Here is a 19,985-nt window from a genome sequence, read left to right on the forward strand (position 1 = left end):
ATGCATGCTTAAAATTTCAAAAATCACCCTGGCAATGTTGCCTCACACCTTTAATCCCAGCACTTGGAAAGCAAAGGCAGCTGGATCTCTGTGAGTTTGAAGCCAGCCTAGTCTGCAGATCTAGTTCAAGGACAGCTAGGGCTACACAGAGAAACCCTGTGTTGCGCCCCACCCACCTACCCCTCACCAAAAAAACAAATTCAAAAATCAGCTGTGCAGGGTGTCTCATGTCTTTAATCCCAGCACTCTACCAGAGGCAAGCCACTCTCTGTGAGTTCAAGGCCAGCCTCGTTGGTGTCCAGAGTAAATTCCAGGCCAGCTAGTGCCACACAGGGGGCCCCTGTCTCAAACCCGCCTCCCTAACCAACCAAACAAAAAAATCAAACCCAAAACCACCACCCACCAACAAAGAGCCTGTCTGCGAGGAAAGTCAGCCATCAGTTTTCTGTAGGTGCTGAGTCTGACCTGCACACAATGAAGACACAGGGCCACTGCAGGCAGTAATTGATCCCTGCGAGGCTTTGGCAGCCCAGTCGCAGTTGGAAAACAGAGGAAATGTGTATGCTGGAGGAAAATGGTAAACACTGTGTGGAATTTAGCAACAAAGGGAGTGTAATCTTTATTAACATTCTGCTAATACTAAATTATAGTGTACAGTTTACACGCAGGAAACGAGGAAGACATCTGGAAAGCTTGAATTTATCTAGCCACTTGATGGGTAACAAGAGGCTGTTTAGTTTCCAAGAGGCATCCGGGAACATTTCCAGCTGTTTTCTCTCTTCCTTCTGTTAATGCATTTACTGAGATAAAATCCACACAGCATACAGTACACTCATTTAAAGTGTACAATTCAGTGTTGTGCAGCCGCGATCACAGCACAATTTTAGAAAACCCTCTCCCTAAGCGACGCCTCACGTCCATTAACTGGCATTCCCCACTCTCCATCCCCGCTCAGCCCCGAGCAAGCACTCTATTTAGGATACCACACAGGATGTGCTCTTAGCATGATTTTCTCCCTGAGGCAGCGTCTCCCCACATGTAGTCTAGGCTACCCTTGAATTTATTATACCTTCCAATACCCTCATCTTTTTTTTTTTTTTTTAAAGATTTATTTATTTATTATTTATATACTGGTCTACATGCACATCTTCAGGCCAGCAGAGGGCATCACGTCACATTATAGATGGTCATGAGCCACCATGTGGTTGCTGGGAATTGAGCTCAGCACCTCTGGAAGAGAAGCTAGTGCTCTTAACCTCTGAACCATCTCCCCAACCCGCCCCCCCCCCCCTTTTTTTTTTTTCTTCTTTTTTGCCTGCATGTATGTCTGTGAGAGGGTGTAACGTCCTCTGGAACTGGAGTTATAGACAGTTGTGATCTGCCGCGTGGGTGCCGGAAATTGAACTCAGGACCTCTGGAAGAGTAGCAAGTACTCTTAACCACTGAGCCTTCTTTCCAGCCCCATTTTTGTTTGTTTGTTTGGTTGGTTGGTTTGGTTTTTCAAGACAGGGTTTCTCAATGTTATCTTGGCTGTCCTAGACTTGCTTTGTAGACCAGGCTGGACTCAAATTCACAGAGATCCACCTGCCTCTGCCTCCTGTGAGTTTGAGGCCAGCCTGGCCTACAAAGTGAGTCCAGGACAGTCAAGGCTACACAGAGAAACCCTGTCTCGAGAAACAAACAAACAAACAAACAAACAAACAGAACTTGTTTTTTTTTTTTTAAAGATTTCTTTCTTGCCAGCACACCAGAAGATGGCATCAGATCACATTGTAGATGATTGTGAGCCACCATGTGGTTGCTGGGGCTTGAACTCAGGACCTTTGGAAGAACAGACAGTGCTCTTAACCTCTGAGCCATCTCTCCAGCCCCTGAACTTGGTTTTTAAGAGACTAAGCTCTCCCAACTTTTAAATTTTGTTTTGGTTTTGTTCTGTGTCACATGGGGACCGTATGGTGGGAGGAAGGGAAGGAAAACCTTTGACACACACATCCTTCCCTACAGCAGAGTGGATGCTTTGATTCCAGTAGCTCTGCTGAGCCTGCTGGAGCAACCTCAGTGACCATGCAGCTGTGAGATTTATGTTTCATATGAGAGAATCGCACTGCTGTGCAGCCTGTGCCCGCCTTTCGTTGTGCCCAGGAACGGACTAAGGGGCAGGCAGGTCCAGTGACTTAGCTGGGTCACTCCCTAATGAGTGTCTGGGGGCCAGGACCCAGAGTGCCTGCATTCTTTTGTCCTCCTGGCACAAGTGATTGCATGTTTTCTTTGCCTACGGAGGTGAACAGGCCCAGGTGTCTCCCTAGCACAAGAAACTCAGTATTTTCCTATTTGGGCATGTTTTGCTTTTTAGCAGACTGGCCATATTGGGAAAAGAGTTTTCCTGAAGTATTAAATACAGCATTTACCCAAGGCTTCTGAAGAGCAGAAGAAATACTATGTATTTCTAGAAGACAGTTAATTTGTTTATTTTGTATTCTCTCATTTCCATTTTATCTCTGTTTCCAGATTTGTTGAATCTTGACCTAATTATCCAGGTCACTTCCCCATCAAATGTAGTGTATTTTTAATTACAATTACTCTGTCAGGTTGGGCACCTGACTCTTTCTGAATGTTTAATTAGTCTTACAGAGAAAGTTGGAATAATAGAAAATTAGATGAGAAAGGCTTTTAGGAAAAATTTAAGGATGCTTAGGTCTCTCATGTAAAGGGTTTAGGATTTGCAGATTACCTGTGCATATCTTTCTGTATAATCTTTGTTTGATGTTTGAGATACTCTAGTGCTGCTCAGGCTGGCCTTCAACTCAATAGGGAGTTGAGGATTACCTTGAATTTCTGTTTCTTCTGCTTCTGCCTTTCAAGTGCTGGGTTTGCTTGAGGTGCTTGGTTTGTGCATGCTGAGTCCCAAGACATCAGTAGCTAGGCAAGAACACTACTGCCTGAGCCACATCCTTAGCCCCACATCATTAGCCCAGACTGGCCTCAAACAATTCTTTATGTGTCTGATGCTTGCTTGGAACTCCTGATCTTTCTGCTTTTACCTCCCAAGTTTTTTGTTTGTTGTTGTTTGCTTTTTGTTTTTTGAGACAGGGTTTTTGGTGTAACCCCCGGCTGTCTTGGAATTAGCTGTGTAGACCAAGCTGGCCTTGAACTCACTTGAACTCTGCTTCCTTAGTACTGGGGTTAAAAGCTTGACCCACTTCTATTTTTAAAGGGCTATTGACAAGGGGGAGTGGCTGCATATATTCAGTACATACACACCCTCCACTCTCAGCCCTCAATGTTTCAGTCTGTCATGGAAACTATAGATGCACAATCCATGGGTATGGAAATCCTGTTTTCTTTCCTGTGTCCTTTCCTCACTCCCAGTCTCTTCTTCCTTCTTTTTTCTTTGTTTGTTTTTTCTATTCTTAATTTTTTTTTCAGAGACAGGGTTTCTCTGTGTAGCCTTGGCTGTCCTGGACTCACTCTGTAGACCAGGCTGGCCTCAAACTCACAGGGATCCACATGCCTCTGCCTCCCAAGTGCTGGGATTAAAGGCACGTGCCACTACGTCCAGCTTTTGTTTGTTTGTTTGTTTGTTTTTCTTTAAAGATTTATTTATTATTTATATGGTATTCTGGTTGCATGTGTGCCTGCTGGCCCTAAAAAGGCATCAGATCTCATTACAGATGGTTATGAGCTACCATGTGGTTGCTGGGAATTAAACTCAGGACCTTTGGAAGAGCAGGCGGTACTCTTAACCACTGAGCCATCTCTCCAGCCCCCTCTCTAGCCCTTTTGTTTGTTTTTTCAAGACAAACAAAACTAGCCTCAAACTCACAGATGTGCCTGACTGTGCCTCCTGAGAGCTGGGATTAAAGGCGCGCACCACCACTGCCTGGTTTCTTCCCTTTTCCCCTCATCTTCTCTTCTCCTTCTTCCTCCCACTGTCTTTTCGGTATTTTGAGACAGGGCCTTGCTATGTAATCCTAGCTGGCCTCCAACCCACTATCATCCTGCTTTAGCTGGCTGTATATTTAGAGCAATTTTAGTTTTACATAGTTCCCCTTGTACTCCCAGCCCCAGACAGCCCCGCCTACCAGCCATGCTCCCTACGTGGTAGCATATTTGTTACAATTTATGAACCTACACTGATGCATCATTGTTACTTTAATCCACAATTTATAGTAGAGTTCATTCTTGATACTGTACATTTTATGAATTTTCATAACTTTTCATCTTATAGAAGAGAAAGAAGAGACCAGAAAGTTGGCTCAGTGGCCAAGAGGCACTCACTGGTTGCTGTGCAGAGAACCCAGGTTCCATTCCCAGTACCCACATGGTGGCTCCCACCCATCTGTAACTGAGTCCCATTGTGTCTGATCTGATACCTACTATTGACCTCTGTGGGTACCAGGCACAGATGTGCATGCAGGAAAACTGTTCATACATATTAAATGAATAAATCCAAAAAATTTTAAAGTAGGAAGGAAAGAAAAATCCAAAAAAACCTGAAATGATTGCGTCCAGAGCTCACAGCTAGTGAATGGCAGAAATAGTCTAGTAATACGTGTGTGCGCGCGTGTGTGTGTGCGCGTGTGCATGTATACAAATTTAGAAGTTTTAAGGCTTTCTAGGGAGGAGTAGTTCTCTCCCCTTAGCCTCTTCCTAGATGCTGGTCTCTTTGGACATTTTCCCCAGTGATTGAACTATGACCTTAAATTTCAAGCAAAGGACAAAAGAAATGTCCCTGAAGCTGTAGGGGTTACAGGTGTTGGGTTCTCAGTTTTAACTCTGTGCTGTAATGCGATGGAAATGCTGGAACCTCCAGTCTGACTCCATGGAGGACTTGTGTGACTTTAGGTTGCAGATTTACTATTTGAGTTGTAGGGATGAAAAACGTAACCTTTGTTTGTTTTGAGATATGGTCTCAAAACATATGGCTGGCCTGAGACTTGCTGTGTAGCCAAGGGGGGGCCTTAACTTCTAATCCTTTCTCCTCTACTTCCCAAGGGCTGTTTTTACAAGCATGTGTCACCATGCCCGGCGAAATAAGGTAACTTTTGGTAGGTTCACAGCATACTGTAACACATAAGCGCTCAAAAACTGTCAGTTCCTTTTTGGCTCAAAGAAACTCTTTTTTTAAAAGGCTGTTTTAGGCAATATGTTCTGAACGCTTGCACAGTGCAAAGTACTTGCTATATTAGGTAACAGTCTTGTTCTTTTTCTTCTCACATGTCTTAATTAAACTCAGCAAGTGCAGTAGCCGTTCTGGAATGCCACTGTCAAAAGGATCCCTGTACTGTAGTCAAGGGCAGTGTTCGGCTAGCTTAGTCCTTAACAGGTAAAATCAAGTTCTGGCCTGTTGTAAATGTCACTGTTTTGTTCAGTCCTCTTGATTCCATCAGATTCTGAGTAGCCCCATCATGCTTGTATTAAGATGAAACCATACATTAAGGATAACAGTTTCATTTATTATCGTATCAAAAATACTTTTAAAAGCACAAAACTAAGCTTACATTTGTATGCAGCTGTACATTTTACTTAAAACATCAGTTATCATAATTGACCCTTATGGCAAAAGCTTAATACCCGTACGATAAGTGTAAGAGGTGAGGTGCACCTGGGTGTGGTGGCGCACGCCTTTAATCACAGCATTGGGAGGCAGAGGCAGGTGGATCGCTGAGTTCAAGGTCAGCTTGGTCTACAAAGAGAGTCCAGGACAGGCAGAGCTGTTACATAGAGAATCCCTGTCTTGAAAAAAAAAAAAAAAAAAAAAAAGGGGAGATGGAGGCCAGCGAGATGGCCAGCAGTTAAGAGCACTGGCTGCCACACCTTTAATCCCAGCACTCTGGGAGGCAGAGGCAGAGGCAGGCAGATCTCTGTGAGTTTGAGTTCAGGACAGCCAAAACTACACAGAGGAGCCCTGTCTCAAGAAAACAAAAACAAAAACAAAAACAAAATCTAGCCTTACATTCAGATTGCCTTCTGTAACTGAGGTTCTATAATCCTGTTAAGTTAATTAGCACTCAGTCGATAGCTATAGGTTTGATAAAGAAAGGACTGGGGGAGGAGGGTTCCTGGAGAGATGGCTCAGAGGTTAAGGGCACTGGCTGCTCTTCCAGAGGTTCTGAGTTTAATTCCCAGCAACCACATGGTGGCTCACAACCATCTGTAATGTGATTTGATACCCTCTTCTGGCTTACCAGCATACAGAGCACTGTATACATAATAATAAATAAATGAATCTTTACAAAGAAAGAAAAGAAGAAAGGACTGGACAAGTGGCTGTGTTGCTAGGGTGCTTGCTAGCGTGTGTGAAGCTGTGGATTTCATTCCCAGCACAGCACATAGACTTTGTGGTGGCACATGCCTAGAACTGCGCTGGGGACTCGGAGGATTAGAAAATTCACAGTAAAAAATAAATAAGTAAAAAACAAAACAAAACGAAAAAAGCCTGCCACAGTTGAACATGCCTTTAATCCCAGCACTTGGGAGGCAGAGGCAGGCAGACCTCCTGGAGTTTAAGGCTGGCCTGGTCTACATAGTAAGTTCTAGGACAGTCAGAGCCACATGGTGAGACCCTTTCTCAACAACAACAGAAAGTTCATAATGAGTGAGAGTCTTGGCCGTATGGATCCCTACTTAGCCAAACAAAAAAGGATACAGGACATTATAATGTCTCTACAGAAGTGGACTGTGAAGATAAAAAGTAGGCTTTTTTGCTCACTGTGTCTTTTCTCTGGTCATTCTCAAGAGTGTGCATCAGCACCTCCTGAGCGCAGAAGCTTTGCTAGTTGATGACCGAGGACCAGCCTCTGTGCAGTGTCAGTGTATACCTCCTGAGGGGTGTCCAGAAATGTGGATCTAGCCTCTATCCACAGCAGTCCTGGCCTAGATAAAGGCAGGGAAGATTGGAGAAGGTAGCGCAGACACTTTGGAAGTTGAGATGCAGTCTTGGGAATGTGGAAATCTACTTACAGGGACACAGAAATGAGTCCCAGACTGCCATCAGGGTCTAGTCTGCTTTGAGCTGTTTTGGTTTTCATAGTCCATAATGGCTTCTGAGTTTTAGCCTTCCTCTCTCCTGACTGGGAAACCACAACACTCTTTCCCCTACCCTCAGAAGGTATTTCCTAAAGCAGAGTTGGAAGTCACCATCAGAACCTGTCTCTCCCTTCCTCCTTCAGCTTTAATGCCCTTTTGCATTTTGTTAGTGATAGTCACTTCTGTAAATACTCTGAGAAACCTGGACAGTTTTCAGCCAAACAGGGTTTTATCTCTAATATCAGGGCAAATAGAACAGAAAACTGAAATTTATTACACTTTGGTCACATTGACAGTTTAGACATTTTAATAAATACTTTAATAGTAAAATATAAAATAGGCATGTAAAATTGAGAGAACATGAACTGGGTCATTACAGTTTTAAAACAAATTTAAAATGTGTTTTTAAGTGTTTGAGTGTTTTGCCTGCATGTCGGCACGTGAGCCCAGTGCCGTGGAGGCCAGCAGAGGTCTCTGGATCCCATGGGACTGCAGTTACAGATAGGTGTGATTTACCACGCGGGTGCTGGCAGCTGAACCATGTCCTCTGCTAGAGCAACAAGTGCTTCTAAGTCCTGAGCCATGCCTTCAGCCCTGAACGGGGTCATTTTAATATGTACCATTGGGGGCCGGCAAGATGGCTTAGTGAGTAAAGGAACTTGCTTGCTGTAAGTCTGATGGTCTGAGTTCAGCTCCCCAAACTCATATGGTTGAAAGGAGAGAACTGACTCTTGCAAATAAGAATCTGATTTCTACATATGTCTGTACATGGGCTTGTTCACACACACACATGTGCACTCACGTACATACATACACACTAATGAGTGTACCTACAGATATACACATGTGCACAAGTAAATAAAGTTTTATTTACAAATTTAATGAGTAGTATTACCTGCTTTACTTCTACAACATCCAATCTGGTCGTTAGGATACGGCACTATTTTTACAGAGCATAAAACAAGTTGGATTTTGATTATTGTCTGTCTTCTTTGTTCTTCCCTTCTTTCCTTCCTTCTTTTCTTTTTTTCTTTATGAGACAGGATCTTTCTATGTAATATGTAGCCTGGAGTTCTCCATGTAGATCAGGCTGGCCTTGAACTTACAGAGATGCTCTGGCTTGTGCCTCCTGAGTCCTGGGATCAAAGGCATGTGCTATCAGCTTAGCTTGTGATTGTTGTCTTTCAGTCAGTGCAAAACTTACGAAAAGACAGAAGTGTTTGCATCGAGGAAATTTGACAGCTGTAGATTCGGACTCAGGACAAGAGAGAATATTGATGTTGGAACAGGGGAGACAATTAAGCAGAAGCAGTGAATCCTTTGAAATACCACAGAAGTATCATTTATTGAGTTGAGCCAGAGGGACATTGTCTCTAAACCTTTCTACTTTAAATATTACTGTTTTTTTCTTTATCACCTCTCCTCACCTAGTAGTTGTTTTCTGTCTCATGGGAATATATACTTCTTTGAAGCCAACTCTGCTCATCCTTGTATTCACAGTACCTCAGGCTTGCCTAGGATGTAATTGACACCTAGTCATGTTTGCTGAGCCTTTAATCCCAGCACTCTGGAGACAGAGGCAGGTGGACCTCTGAGGCTAGCCTGGTCTACAGAGTGAGTTCCAGGACAGCCAGTGATACACAGAGAAACCCTGTCTTGAAAAACCTTTTTAAAAATTAAATAATATTTTTGTGTAAATAGCTGTACAATTTTTTTTCCTCCTAAATATAAAATCATTGGTTTCTTGTTGGAAAATGCTGGATTTGAGGTCATGTTAAAGTCCAGGAAGTAGCTCAGGGGTGGAGAGCATGGTTAGCATGTTAGGGCTCTGGGTTCCATCCCTAGCACTGTCAAAACAAAACAAAACAGTAAAATTTGAAGTGTGCTGTCCTTATCAAGCCATGAAAAGACACTGGTGTGGCCGGATGGCTCCACAGCACTTACCCTGAGAACAGGGCCCTGGAGCCAGACAATAAGCCCTTACGCTATCTGGTCCATCTCCTCTTTTCCCTCCTGCGGTTGGGGATGCTGTAATTAGGCCTGCATATTGCCTCTGAACACAGCCCTACAAGGCCCTTCATTTGCAGCTTATGGAAATTAGATCATGTATAGGAAGTGGGCTCTTTAGTTATCAGGTTCTACAGAGGAGTCAGGAGGCACAATGAGTGTGGAAAGGTAGCGTTCATTTAAAGGGACAGGGTTTGCTGGAAAAACACTGAATTTTTTTATTTTTCAGAAACAGCATCAGCTGGGCGTGGTGGCCCATGCCTTTAATCTCAGTACTCGGGAGGCAGAGGCAGATGGATCACTGTGAGTTTGAGGCCAGCCTGGTCTACAAAGGGAGTCCAGGACAGCCAAGGCTACACAGAGAAACCCTGTCTCAAAAAAAAAAAAGATACAGCAGCAATTTGTACCCCAGCACTCTCTTCAGGTTTCCCCATCTTCATCTCTAAATAAAGCAGCTAAAACTAACAGAGAGAGCTTATATATGCATATACATTGTGTGTGTGTGTGTGTGTGTGGTGTGTGTGTGGTGTGTGTGCATGTATGTGTATGTATACACACACGTGTACATGTGCATGTACCCCTGCATGATATATAGCCTAGCTGGCCTGGAACTATATAAACCAAACTGGGCTTGAACTCGTGATAGGCAACCCTCCCACTGGCAAGATGTCAGTGCTGGCTGTCTTCTTGAGCCACTCTCCACTTTGTATTTTGAGATAGGGTCTCTCACTAAGCTGGGCTTAGTTGGGCAGGCTGGCTGGTCAATGAGCCCTGTGGATATTCCTGCCTAGGCGGTTCCAGCCACCTCCTGGCTATGCCCAGCTCTTCATGTGGGTGCTGGGAGCCAAATTCCGGAGCTCATGTTCTCACAGCAAGTGTGACTGAACCATCTCCCCAACACCACCCCCTTAAAGACAAGTTATTGTTGTGTAGCCCAAGTTAACCAGGAATTTGCTGTGTAGACCAGGCTGGCCTAAAACTTTCAGCAATCTTCCTCATTCTGCCCCAGTGGTTCTGAGATTATAGACACGAGCCATATTGCCTTTTTAAAAGATAGGCTTTCTCGCTATAGCCTAGCTGGCCTCAAACTGATAGCAGTTCTTTTGACTTGTCCTGAACACTGGGATTTCGGGTGTGAGCTACCATGAGTGTATCCTTTGAACACTTCTTGATTTGGAGAGAACGGAGCAGCCTTGTAGCCTTGTAGTTTGGAAGCAATGAACCCCAGTGAGCTGTTTTGTTTCTAATCTAGGTTTTAGTTTAATATATCTCTTCTTTCAGCTCCAAGGACAGTCCAGCACAGGCCCCACCACTGAGCTCAAGGCCTCCTTCAGGCCAATTTTTAGTTTTCCTAATTGATAATAATTAACAGTTACACCAGCCTTCAGCCGCAGGCCAGTTACTGTACAGATTACAATAGACACGTCGAGGGCTCAGAGGCAGCTGGAAGTTGGGAAGGAAAGGGGTCAGGAAATGGGTGAATTCCCTTGTCTTTGGGCTGATTTTCAGTCTGTGCATGAGAGGAGGTGCTAGATCTCACCGTTTGCGGCTTCCAACCAAGATGGTTCCATTGCCAGGCTGAGCAGACTAGAACTGTGTGCATCAGAAGAAAGTGCTGTTTAAGATAAACTCCAAGTTTTGTGGAAGATTGGTGTCGCGCTCTCTTTGCTCTGGCCTGGTTGTGGTATGTCTCACCATGATGTCCTTGTCCCTAGGTGTATGTGGTGGCAAATGAGCCTCTCCCAGTGTTACTGGACTCTCTGTTTCCGCTCCTCGGGGTGCTCTTTTCTCTCTACTGTTTTACCAAGCAAAGCGTGTCTCACATAAGGTAAGCAAGCAGAATTTATTCGCTTATAATTAGAATTCCATTTGTTTGTAAACAATGAGGTTTAAATTAGGACGCTGTTTCCTTTCAAAGTCAGGAAGATGTCTGGGGATTCTCTTACTCGGCTTGCACTGAAATGAATGAGGATTTTGCAGGTTGAGGGAACTGGATATAGTTTGGGGGCTGATTTTTGTAGCCTATTGTGTACAACAGAAGTAAAGGTATTTCCACAGATTCACATGCCATTGTTTCATCAGCAAGAAAGACTGCACTTTACTGTCTCTGGGAAGGAGGAGACTCCACCATAACACCCTGGTAGAGTGTTGGAGAACATGTGTGAAAAATGTGGATGTGAGTGTAACACAGCACAGCTTAGCCTGGGATTTGGCAGTGATATGCAGAGTCCATTATAGAAAGGAAGGGCTTCTTAGTCATCCAGAAGGCACCTTTCTGTGCTACTTTAAAATGAATTCAGTTAATGGATTCAGAGATACCTCAGGGGCTTAGGAGCCTAGACTGCTCTTCCAGAAGACCCTGCTTCGATTCCCAGCACACACATGGAGGCTCACAACTGTAACTCTAGCCCCAGGGAATGTACTGCTGTCTTTTGGCCTCCAGTGAGCATGTACACACTGCACAGACATATGTGTAGGCGAAGCATTCATACACATAAAGTTAAATAAACAAATTAATTTTTAAAAAGATTCATTTTGTACTAGCTCTGTTTTTATTCATTTGTGGCATTTCTTCCACATGGTGAGAGTTTATAGTTACATCTTTTCTAAAGTCTATAGAATTCTGATTTGGGGCAGGTCAAAGATGCAGCTCAGTGGTAGAGCACCTGCCTGCTATGCTTGAGACCCTTGGATTTGATCCCCAGCACTACAGAGGAAAAAAAGGAAAAGCAAACAAAACCTTCCATGTAATCTGATATACAACAGAGCTTCTCTACTGGGCTGCTGTGTGAAGACAGATAAAGACAGAGTGTGTCCTGGAGACCCTAGCACAGCCCCTGGCAAATAATAAGCACAATACCTTACTTAGAGCAGCCATTAGGATGGCTGCTAATAGTGAAGACAGACACTCAGTCCTGTAGTTACGATTAAAGGCATGTGCAGCCAGGTCTACCATAAAAATAAAAATAAATCTTAAAAAAGACAAACTAAGTATTTAGAACATGGCTGCTCTGGCAAGAGATCACATCCAAAGGTCTTCTAGGTCTGTGTCATCTGGCTGGAATACGAACATGCCTTTAATCCAGGAGACAGAGGCAAGGAGATCTGAGTTCAAGGCCAGCTTGGTATAGAGCAAGTTTCAGGTAAAGAAAACCTTAGGTCTAGGTGTGGTGATACATGCCTTTAATCCCAAATAATGAAAGTAAAGTTAGCAGAAGGAAGCACCCATGTTTGAAAGTGATGTCTAATTGAGTGGCAGAAAAAATGATGAATCAGAGAAAGATTTGACAGAATAGGGTTCACCCAACTCTCTCAAGAACAGAAGGAAAGGGAAGCTACTTAAAGGAGCAACACAGAGAATAAGACAGAGAGAGAGGATGTTTTACTGGGACAGTATTAGAAAGACAAGTTGCAGAGAGAACTCAGATGAAGACCAAAGGAGCCAGAGAATGAGAAGGAGCCAGGAGATTAGAGCAGATTGCTGGAGTTATTTTGAGGCCAAACAGAGCAATTCAGAGGATAAGAGAGAAGCCCGATTGAATAAGTCAGCTGGGAGAGGAGTTTGAGGCAGAATAGCTGATTTGAACCAGCCAGCCAGAGCTCAGTAAGAACAAGTAAGAGTGAGCTTATTAAGCAGTAAGTCTAGGCCTAGGTTAGATTGTACAGAGACTAGAAGCTTCCAGGACTAGGCCTAGGTTAGCAGACTGAGACAGTAAGCCTCTGAGACAACAATTGAAACAGGGGGATTAAAGTTCCTTTTATAAAGTTTTCTAATCACTGTTCATCTTCATCAAAGACTGTTGGGGAGGATGCATGTGCCTGTCCTAGCCCCTCCTTGTTAGGTGGCACCAATAAAGGAATCCACAGTCTTTTGCTTAAAGGTTACTTCTTGTTCAGCAGCTGTTGATCCCCTGAGGATAGATTTTTTTTTTCAGTGCAAGCTTTTTTTTTTTTTTTTTAACAGTGTCTGATCTAAAGGCAGAACACACTTAAAATAAGGGGGAAAATCACATGGTGCTCATGTGGCAACCAGAGCCGCTTTTAGAGCCAAGGATCAGGCTGTCCCTGGGTGACTTTCAGGGCATTTGCTCTCTGAAATCTGCAAGATGCATGCTTCCCTCTCCTGTGTGTCAGCAGCCAGTGACGGGGCAGCGTTTGGGATGAAGTGGAACCCGACAGTCTTTCTTTTTCTGCATAGCTTGCTAGCTTTGTGGAGTAAGATGACAAGCTCATTCATTTATAACTGCTGTTCCTGCCAGGTCACTTTGCCAAGAGATCTTGTTATGGATTCTGGTGAAGCTGGAAAGGAAGAAGGCAATTGCCAGCCTGAAAGGATTTTCGCGCTTGGACAAAGCTGTGCCGGCTCTCCATCCTCAGTGTCAGTTCAGAGCTGCCATGCACGGTGGCGTCGTGATTACCATCAAAGAGGCCCTTAGGTGAGCTCATCCTCTGCTGTCACGCCTGGTAGGATTTTACTTATGGCACTGTTCTGTACATCAACCACTAAGGGGCGCTGATGGAAAGGAAACCAGAAACAGGCAGCCAAGGCGCTTGCTTTTTATAATCTTTAAAGAAACCAGAGCCTCAAATGATCTTCTGAGTGTTATTCCAAGATGGTAGCTAACAGTAGGTGTGGTGTACTGGAGCCTGCATCGCAGCCCTACATCACAGCAAGCACGTTACTGCTCAGGGTTTGCCAGTGAGTGAGAGCAGAGCACAGCACATGTTCACTCTTGACACCAGAGCAACCTAGTCTCTCTCTCTCTCTCTTTTGGGTGGGTCAGGGTGGGGAGAGTTGAGACAGGGTTTCTCTATGTAGCATTGGCTGTCCTGGAACTCACTCTGTAGACCAGCCTGGCCTTGAACTCAGAGATCTGCCTGTGCCTCCCAAGTGCTGGCATTAAAGGCACGCATCACCACTGCCCATCCCCAGCCTGTTTCTGACTCAGAGAGCAATATGGATTTGTATGCCCTTAGAGGTCTTTTTTTTTTTTAATTAAAAAATTGTTTATGTATTTATATTATATGTATGGGTGTTTTGCCTGCATGTTTGCCTGTACATCACAGGCATGCCTGGTCTAGCACAGGGCATCCAGTCCCCTGGAACTGGACTTATAGGTGGCTATGAGCCATTGTGGATGTTGGAAATCAAACCCAGGTCCTTTGGAAGAGCTCTTAACTGTTGAGCCATCTCTCTTGCCCCTTCCCCAGCCTTATTCTTAGGGGAAATTGTCTGATCACTGTCTTTGATAGTTCTGTAATGAGGTCTGTTTCTCATAAGAATGGATTAGAAAGTACTTAATAGATATGAATAGAGTGGATAATTTATTTCTCCAACGCCTCACAAGTAGTTTATTTTATTTTTGTGGTGCTGAGATTAAACCAAGGGCCACATGCATACTAAACTACTGAGCTGTGCTCCCAGCCCCGTGTGTGTTTTACATTATTTCTACTTTCTGATGATCTGTGGAGGATGCTATTTTCTCAGAACCTAAGCTTCTGTTGGCTGTGGACATGTAGTGTATCACTAGCCCAGCTGCTCCCTTCTGGTCACAGTCAGAGTGTTGCTGTTTGCTGAAGTACTTAAGTTTAACTTTATATTCAGATTAACTGTGACTTTTTTTTTTTTTTTTTTGCTTGGTTTTATTTCAACACAGGGTTTCTCTGTATCTCTGACTGTCCTGGAACTCACTCTGTAGACCAGGCTGGCCTTGAACTCAGAGATTCACCTGCCTCTGCCTTCTAAATGCTGAGATTAAAGGCGTGCACCACCTGAACCACCTGACCACTTGGTGAAATTATAAAGCATACACTGAATATGCTAGACTTTATAAAAATAGGGGGAAAAAAACCCTATAGTATTCAGGTAGAATTATCAGGCCAGTGGTGGTACACAGCATGAATCCCAGTACTCAGGAGGCAGAGGCAGGCAGATGGATCTGAGTTTGAGGTCAAGCTGGTCTTCAGAGGGAGTTCCAGGACAGCCATGGTTATATAGAGAAACCCTGTCTCTAAATAGATAGATAGATAGATAGATAGATAGATAGATAGATAGATAGACAGACAAACAAAATTATCAAAAAAGTGTGTTTATTAGTACATATGTACATGAAAACACACAGTTCTCATTGAAACTATTATTTTACTTCCTGATGAGAATATAGTTAGTAAGCAGTGATAAAATGAATCTTCCTCCACTGCCAGACGCAACCACTCCTTAAAATCTGGGATGTATGTTCGGGTTAGGGATGTAGCCGTTTTGATAGTATACATGTATGCGCGCGCATGCGCGCACACACACACACACACACACACACACACACACACACACACACACACACACAAAATTACTTGAATACCTCATTTAAAAAAAAATAGGTCCCATAGACACTTAAAAAAGGATCATTTGCTCCATCGCCTTGCTAGCTCCCTAGTGGCGGGGCAGGCAGCTTGAGCTGTTTCACCAATTTCCTTTCACTCTGCCAATTAGCCCATCAGAAGTTTCCAGTAAGTTGTTTTAATGAAATTTTAAGCCAGGCATGGTGATATGCACCTTTAATCTCAGCTGTTGGGAGGCAGAGGCAGAGGCAGGCAGATCTCTCTGAATTCAAGGCCATAGCAAGTTCCTTGCCAGCCTGGGCTACCTAATGGGACCCTGTTTCAAAATAAACCATGTAAACAAAAACTGAACTCTTAGGAGCACTTAGGGAGCCAGACTTTTTAATTTTTTATTTTTTTTACTTGTTGCTATTTATTCACTATGTAGCTCAGGTTGGTCTATAACTTACTATGTAGCACAGGCTGGACTCAAACTTGAAGGAATCATCCTATATTATCCCAAATGTTATGATTATAGGGCTGAGCCACCACACCCAGCATCAACGATCACCTTTTTTTTCTTTAGACACATTTGACTTAAAAAAATTTTTTTTCAGCAATCATCTTGAAAGCCACTTCCTTCACAAATCTTTTCTATTTGAGAAATAAATGATCATACAGGGTACAGTAGCTTAGCTCCTAATAATAAGTACTTTACATTCTTTTTTTTGGTTTTCTGAGACAGGGTCTCTCTGTGTAGCCTTGGCTGTCCTGGACTTACTTTGTAGACCAGGCTGGCCTTGAACGCACAGAAATCTGCCTGCCTCTGCCTCCCTGAGTGCTGGGATTACAGGTGTGCGTCACCAACCTGTCTGTACTTTGCATTTTTCAGCATGGAAATACAGCAAAGTATTTTCAGGGTCTGGAAATAGCGTTACTCTAGCATGTTAGTATGAGCTTCCAGCTCCTGCGACGGCTCACCAGGTGGTGCTTGTGCTCAGGCCTGAACCTGACTTGGCTTCCTGGATCCTACAAGGTGTCAGGAGAGAAGTGGTGGCCAAGAATTGTCCTCAGACATCCACATGCAACCTACTGCCAGTGTGCATGTGACCCTGTAGTCACACTAAACCTTTTAACAAAGAAAGTCACTGAGGCGTCGAGAGTGCCGTGTGTTGACGCTGACGTGAGCCTCTTACCCTGTGTGGCAGTGACGATGAAGATGAAGCCCTGTTCCAGAAGGTGTCTTCAGAGCAGAGCCAGCTGGAGTGTCTTGGGGACTTGCTGTTCCACTGCCAGGAGTGTGGTTTGGCAGGAGACTTCTTCATCTTTTGTTTGAAGGTAGGAGCCCACACAGTCGTCACTTCATTCTGGGGCAGCTCCAGGAAGCCTCTGACTCTTTAAGGCATTCATAATTTTAGCTCCTAAAATTTAGCTTCCATAAGATAAATGAAGAGAAGACAAAAGGTAGTCCGGGTCCTCGCAGGCTTTGGGGTGGTCAAGAGGACTGTCAGTGGTACCCATGTGCTGTGACTGCTTTGCGATGTAATCCACACTGAAACGTTAGAGGCGAACAACACAGCCTTCTTGATCTATGAAAGAGTTAATCTTTGCTTCGTGTTGACAGTAAGAACGCTTTTGAAGTTAATAGCAGGTTTTACAGCCACAGAGTAATCCCTTATCCTCTCTGACTGTTGTGCTGTCAGGTGTTTGGAAGGGAGACTTAGCCATTGTGCCTCCCTCATTTCACTCTGTAACCGTTTGAAATCTCTTCCGGTTTCTTGCCGAGTGCCCTATGTTGTGTCGCCTTTGGCCCTAATCTCCAGTAGCAACTTGTACCCCATACCATGAGCTCTCCTGATGTCTGCTGGTGACCTCCAGCTTTGCCTTTTCCGCTTTCTCAAGTCTGCCCAAAGAGAATGAAGTCTCTGGAATTTAAGGTTGAGTGGTGGCTGGGAATGCGAAGCTGACGTTTCTACGGCTTGAAGAAGGGGGTGTTTCTCTTTGATACTTTCTCCTCTCCATGTTCACTTCCATTTCTACCTCTCACACTAATATTCTGTTTTTTTGTTTGTTTTGTTTTTCGAGACAGGGTTTCTCTGTGTAGCCTTGGCTGTCCTGGACTTGCTTTGTAGATCAGGCTGGCCTCGAGCTCATAGGGATCTGCCTGCTCCTCCCCCCTGAGTGCTGGGATTACAGGCATGAGCCACCACACTTGGCTGACTAGTATACCTATTTTATGTGTGTACATATATAGTTGTATTAATTTTTTTTCAGGGAAAAGAGATTGTGAGTTAAAATGTTTAGGGAGCCTTGCTTGAAACCAGGGAAACTTCATCTTGGCAAAATTGACATTTGGTTTAGATAAGTGTGTTCTTTGGTGTGGTTGTCTTGTTCTTTGTAGCATATTTAGCGACACCTGTGACCTCTACCCACTAACTGCCTTTGTTAACCCCAATTATAACAACCAAAAATGTCCCCCAGGGAGGAAATTACCAGGCACAGTTGAACACCATCCGTCTCAGCTGACAGCCACTTCAGCAAAGCACTAACTGTCAGGGAGCTACAGGCTTTCCCTTTCAGTACAGTTCACAGTGGAGGAGGGCGGCTGAAAGCTTACCAGACCCACAGTAATTAATTCTCCATTAATACAGGCTTACTTCTGACTTGTCTTAAGGGAAGGTCACCTAATGGTCTCTAAAAGGACTTTGGCTAAGTTATATCATTTGAAGGCCCAGTTCAGGGAAGGTTAGTGACAGACCTGTGAAATATTATAAAAAGTTTGTCAACCAAGTCCTTTTTTCAAATTCTTATTTGTGTGTGTTTGGGTATAATTGTGTGTGTGTGTGTGTGTGTGTGTGAGGGAGAGCATGTGTGTGCCACTGTGCATGTGTGGAGGTCAGAGGACAACTTCCGTGAGTTGGTTTTCTCCCTTAATCCGGTGCTCTGTGTATGCATGTGTCTATGTGTGTGTGCACATGTGTATAAATTGATATACATGCTATTACTATGTGCATATAACTCGACAGCATCTGTTTCTTTTTTCGCTTTTCTTTCAGTACTGGAAGCTGAACCTATAGCTTGTATATACTAGAAAAGAGCTCTGTCATGAAGCTATATACCCCTAGCTCTTTTTTTAAAAAAATAATTTACTTTTATTGTATGTGCATTGGTGTTTTGCCTGCATGTCTGTCTGTGTGAGGGTGTCAGATCTTGGAGTTACAGACAGTTGTGAGCTGCCATGTGGGTGCTGGGAATGAACCCGGGTCCTTTGGAAGAGCAGTCAGTGCTCTTAACCGCTGAGCCATCTCTCCAGCCCCTCATCCCCAGCTCTTTTTATTTTTTAATTTTGAGGAAAGTCTCACTGAGTCATCCAGGGTGGTCCTGTACTCTCTCTGCAGCCTCAGTGGGCCTCAAACCTGCCATCCTCTCTCTTCAGCCTTCCTGCTGGCTCAGATCTCAGGAGTAGATAACAAATGCAGATTACTTCTTTGCATATTTTCCTGCATATGTTTTCCAAGTCCATAGTGCTGCTGGCCTTTTTTCTTCACTTGTTCTTTCATCCCATGCTTCCAGGAGTTGTCTCATCTGGTGATGGAACATGAAGCAGGATTCACCCCCAAACCTGCCAGTTGTATGAGCCTCCGGGAATTAGAGGAGCACCAGGCTCTGCTTCTAGAAGACCAAGAGCGGAAGCTGCTGGTCCTGCAGTTGCTGGGCCTTCTGTGTGAGAGAGTGTCTGAGCAGATATTCACACACATTGCTCAGGTGAGGCACTGTCACCTTCTAGATCCAGCCTGCTGTTATTTTGGTTTCTTTACTTTTTTTTTTCTCCAATAAATAAATGTTGCTTATCTTGGCGTGGTGGTGCACACTTTTAATCCCAGGATGTGGAGGCAGAGGCAGGCAAATCTCTGTGAGCTCAAGGCCAGCCTTGTCTACTGAGTGAGTTCTAGGCCAGCCAGGGCTACGTACCGATACCCTGCCTCAAAAACAGTCATTTAGAGTGCAGTCTGGTGGCACCTTTCCATGTTTCTTGGAATTCTGGTTAAACACGGTGGCTACTAATTAAGCTCACAGCAGCTGAATCTGAATCTTTCCTCCTATGCCATATGCTTAACAAGCTCCCGATGTGAATCTCAGCCACATACAGCTCCAAGGGCTGCTTTCCATGTTTGTTATGCTGTCATGATAGTCAACTTTGGGTGCAAGTAAGGTCACCTAGCATTTAAAAACTATACTGCTACCTGGCTCCCTTTTAGAGGTTTGATCTAGTGTGCCTGAATGAGAGCCTGAAAGTCTTTATTTTTTTAAAATGTCACATGGGTCAAACATTGTGAATGAAGGGCTGGAGTGATGGCTCAGAGGATGAGAGCACTTGCTGTACAAACATGAGAACGTGTGCTTGCATACTCAGTACCCATGTAAAAAGTTGGGTGTGACTACACATGTGCCTGTAACCCCAGCTATGTGCAGGGCAGAGACAGAGGATTGTTGGGGCTAGCTGGCCACCAGCATAGGTTCAGGCTCAGTGAGAGACTCTTGTCAAATGAATAGGCTAGAGAGGATAGAGCAGGGCACCTGGTATCCACCTCTGGCCCCTTTATATGCATAGACACATGTACTTACACATG

The 19,985-nt window shown here is 44.2% G+C and overlaps 1 protein-coding gene across 1 annotated transcript in view; it reads left to right on the forward strand.

Annotated features, from left to right (window-relative positions):
- The window catches only part of Tango6 (transport and golgi organization 6 homolog), a 156,978-nt gene that overhangs the window by 22,786 nt on the left and 114,207 nt on the right, over positions 1-19,985 (forward strand). The window contains exons 8-11 of the mRNA XM_051169082.1: positions 10,752-10,864; positions 13,296-13,472; positions 16,563-16,692; positions 18,928-19,119. Coding sequence (XP_051025039.1) covers positions 10,752-10,864; positions 13,296-13,472; positions 16,563-16,692; positions 18,928-19,119 — 612 coding nt within the window. The remainder of the gene's footprint in view (positions 1-10,751; positions 10,865-13,295; positions 13,473-16,562; positions 16,693-18,927; positions 19,120-19,985) is intronic.

The sequence above is a fragment of the Acomys russatus genome, chromosome 26, assembly GCF_903995435.1.
Source record: "Acomys russatus chromosome 26, mAcoRus1.1, whole genome shotgun sequence".
NCBI classification, from domain to species: domain Eukaryota; kingdom Metazoa; phylum Chordata; class Mammalia; order Rodentia; family Muridae; genus Acomys; species Acomys russatus.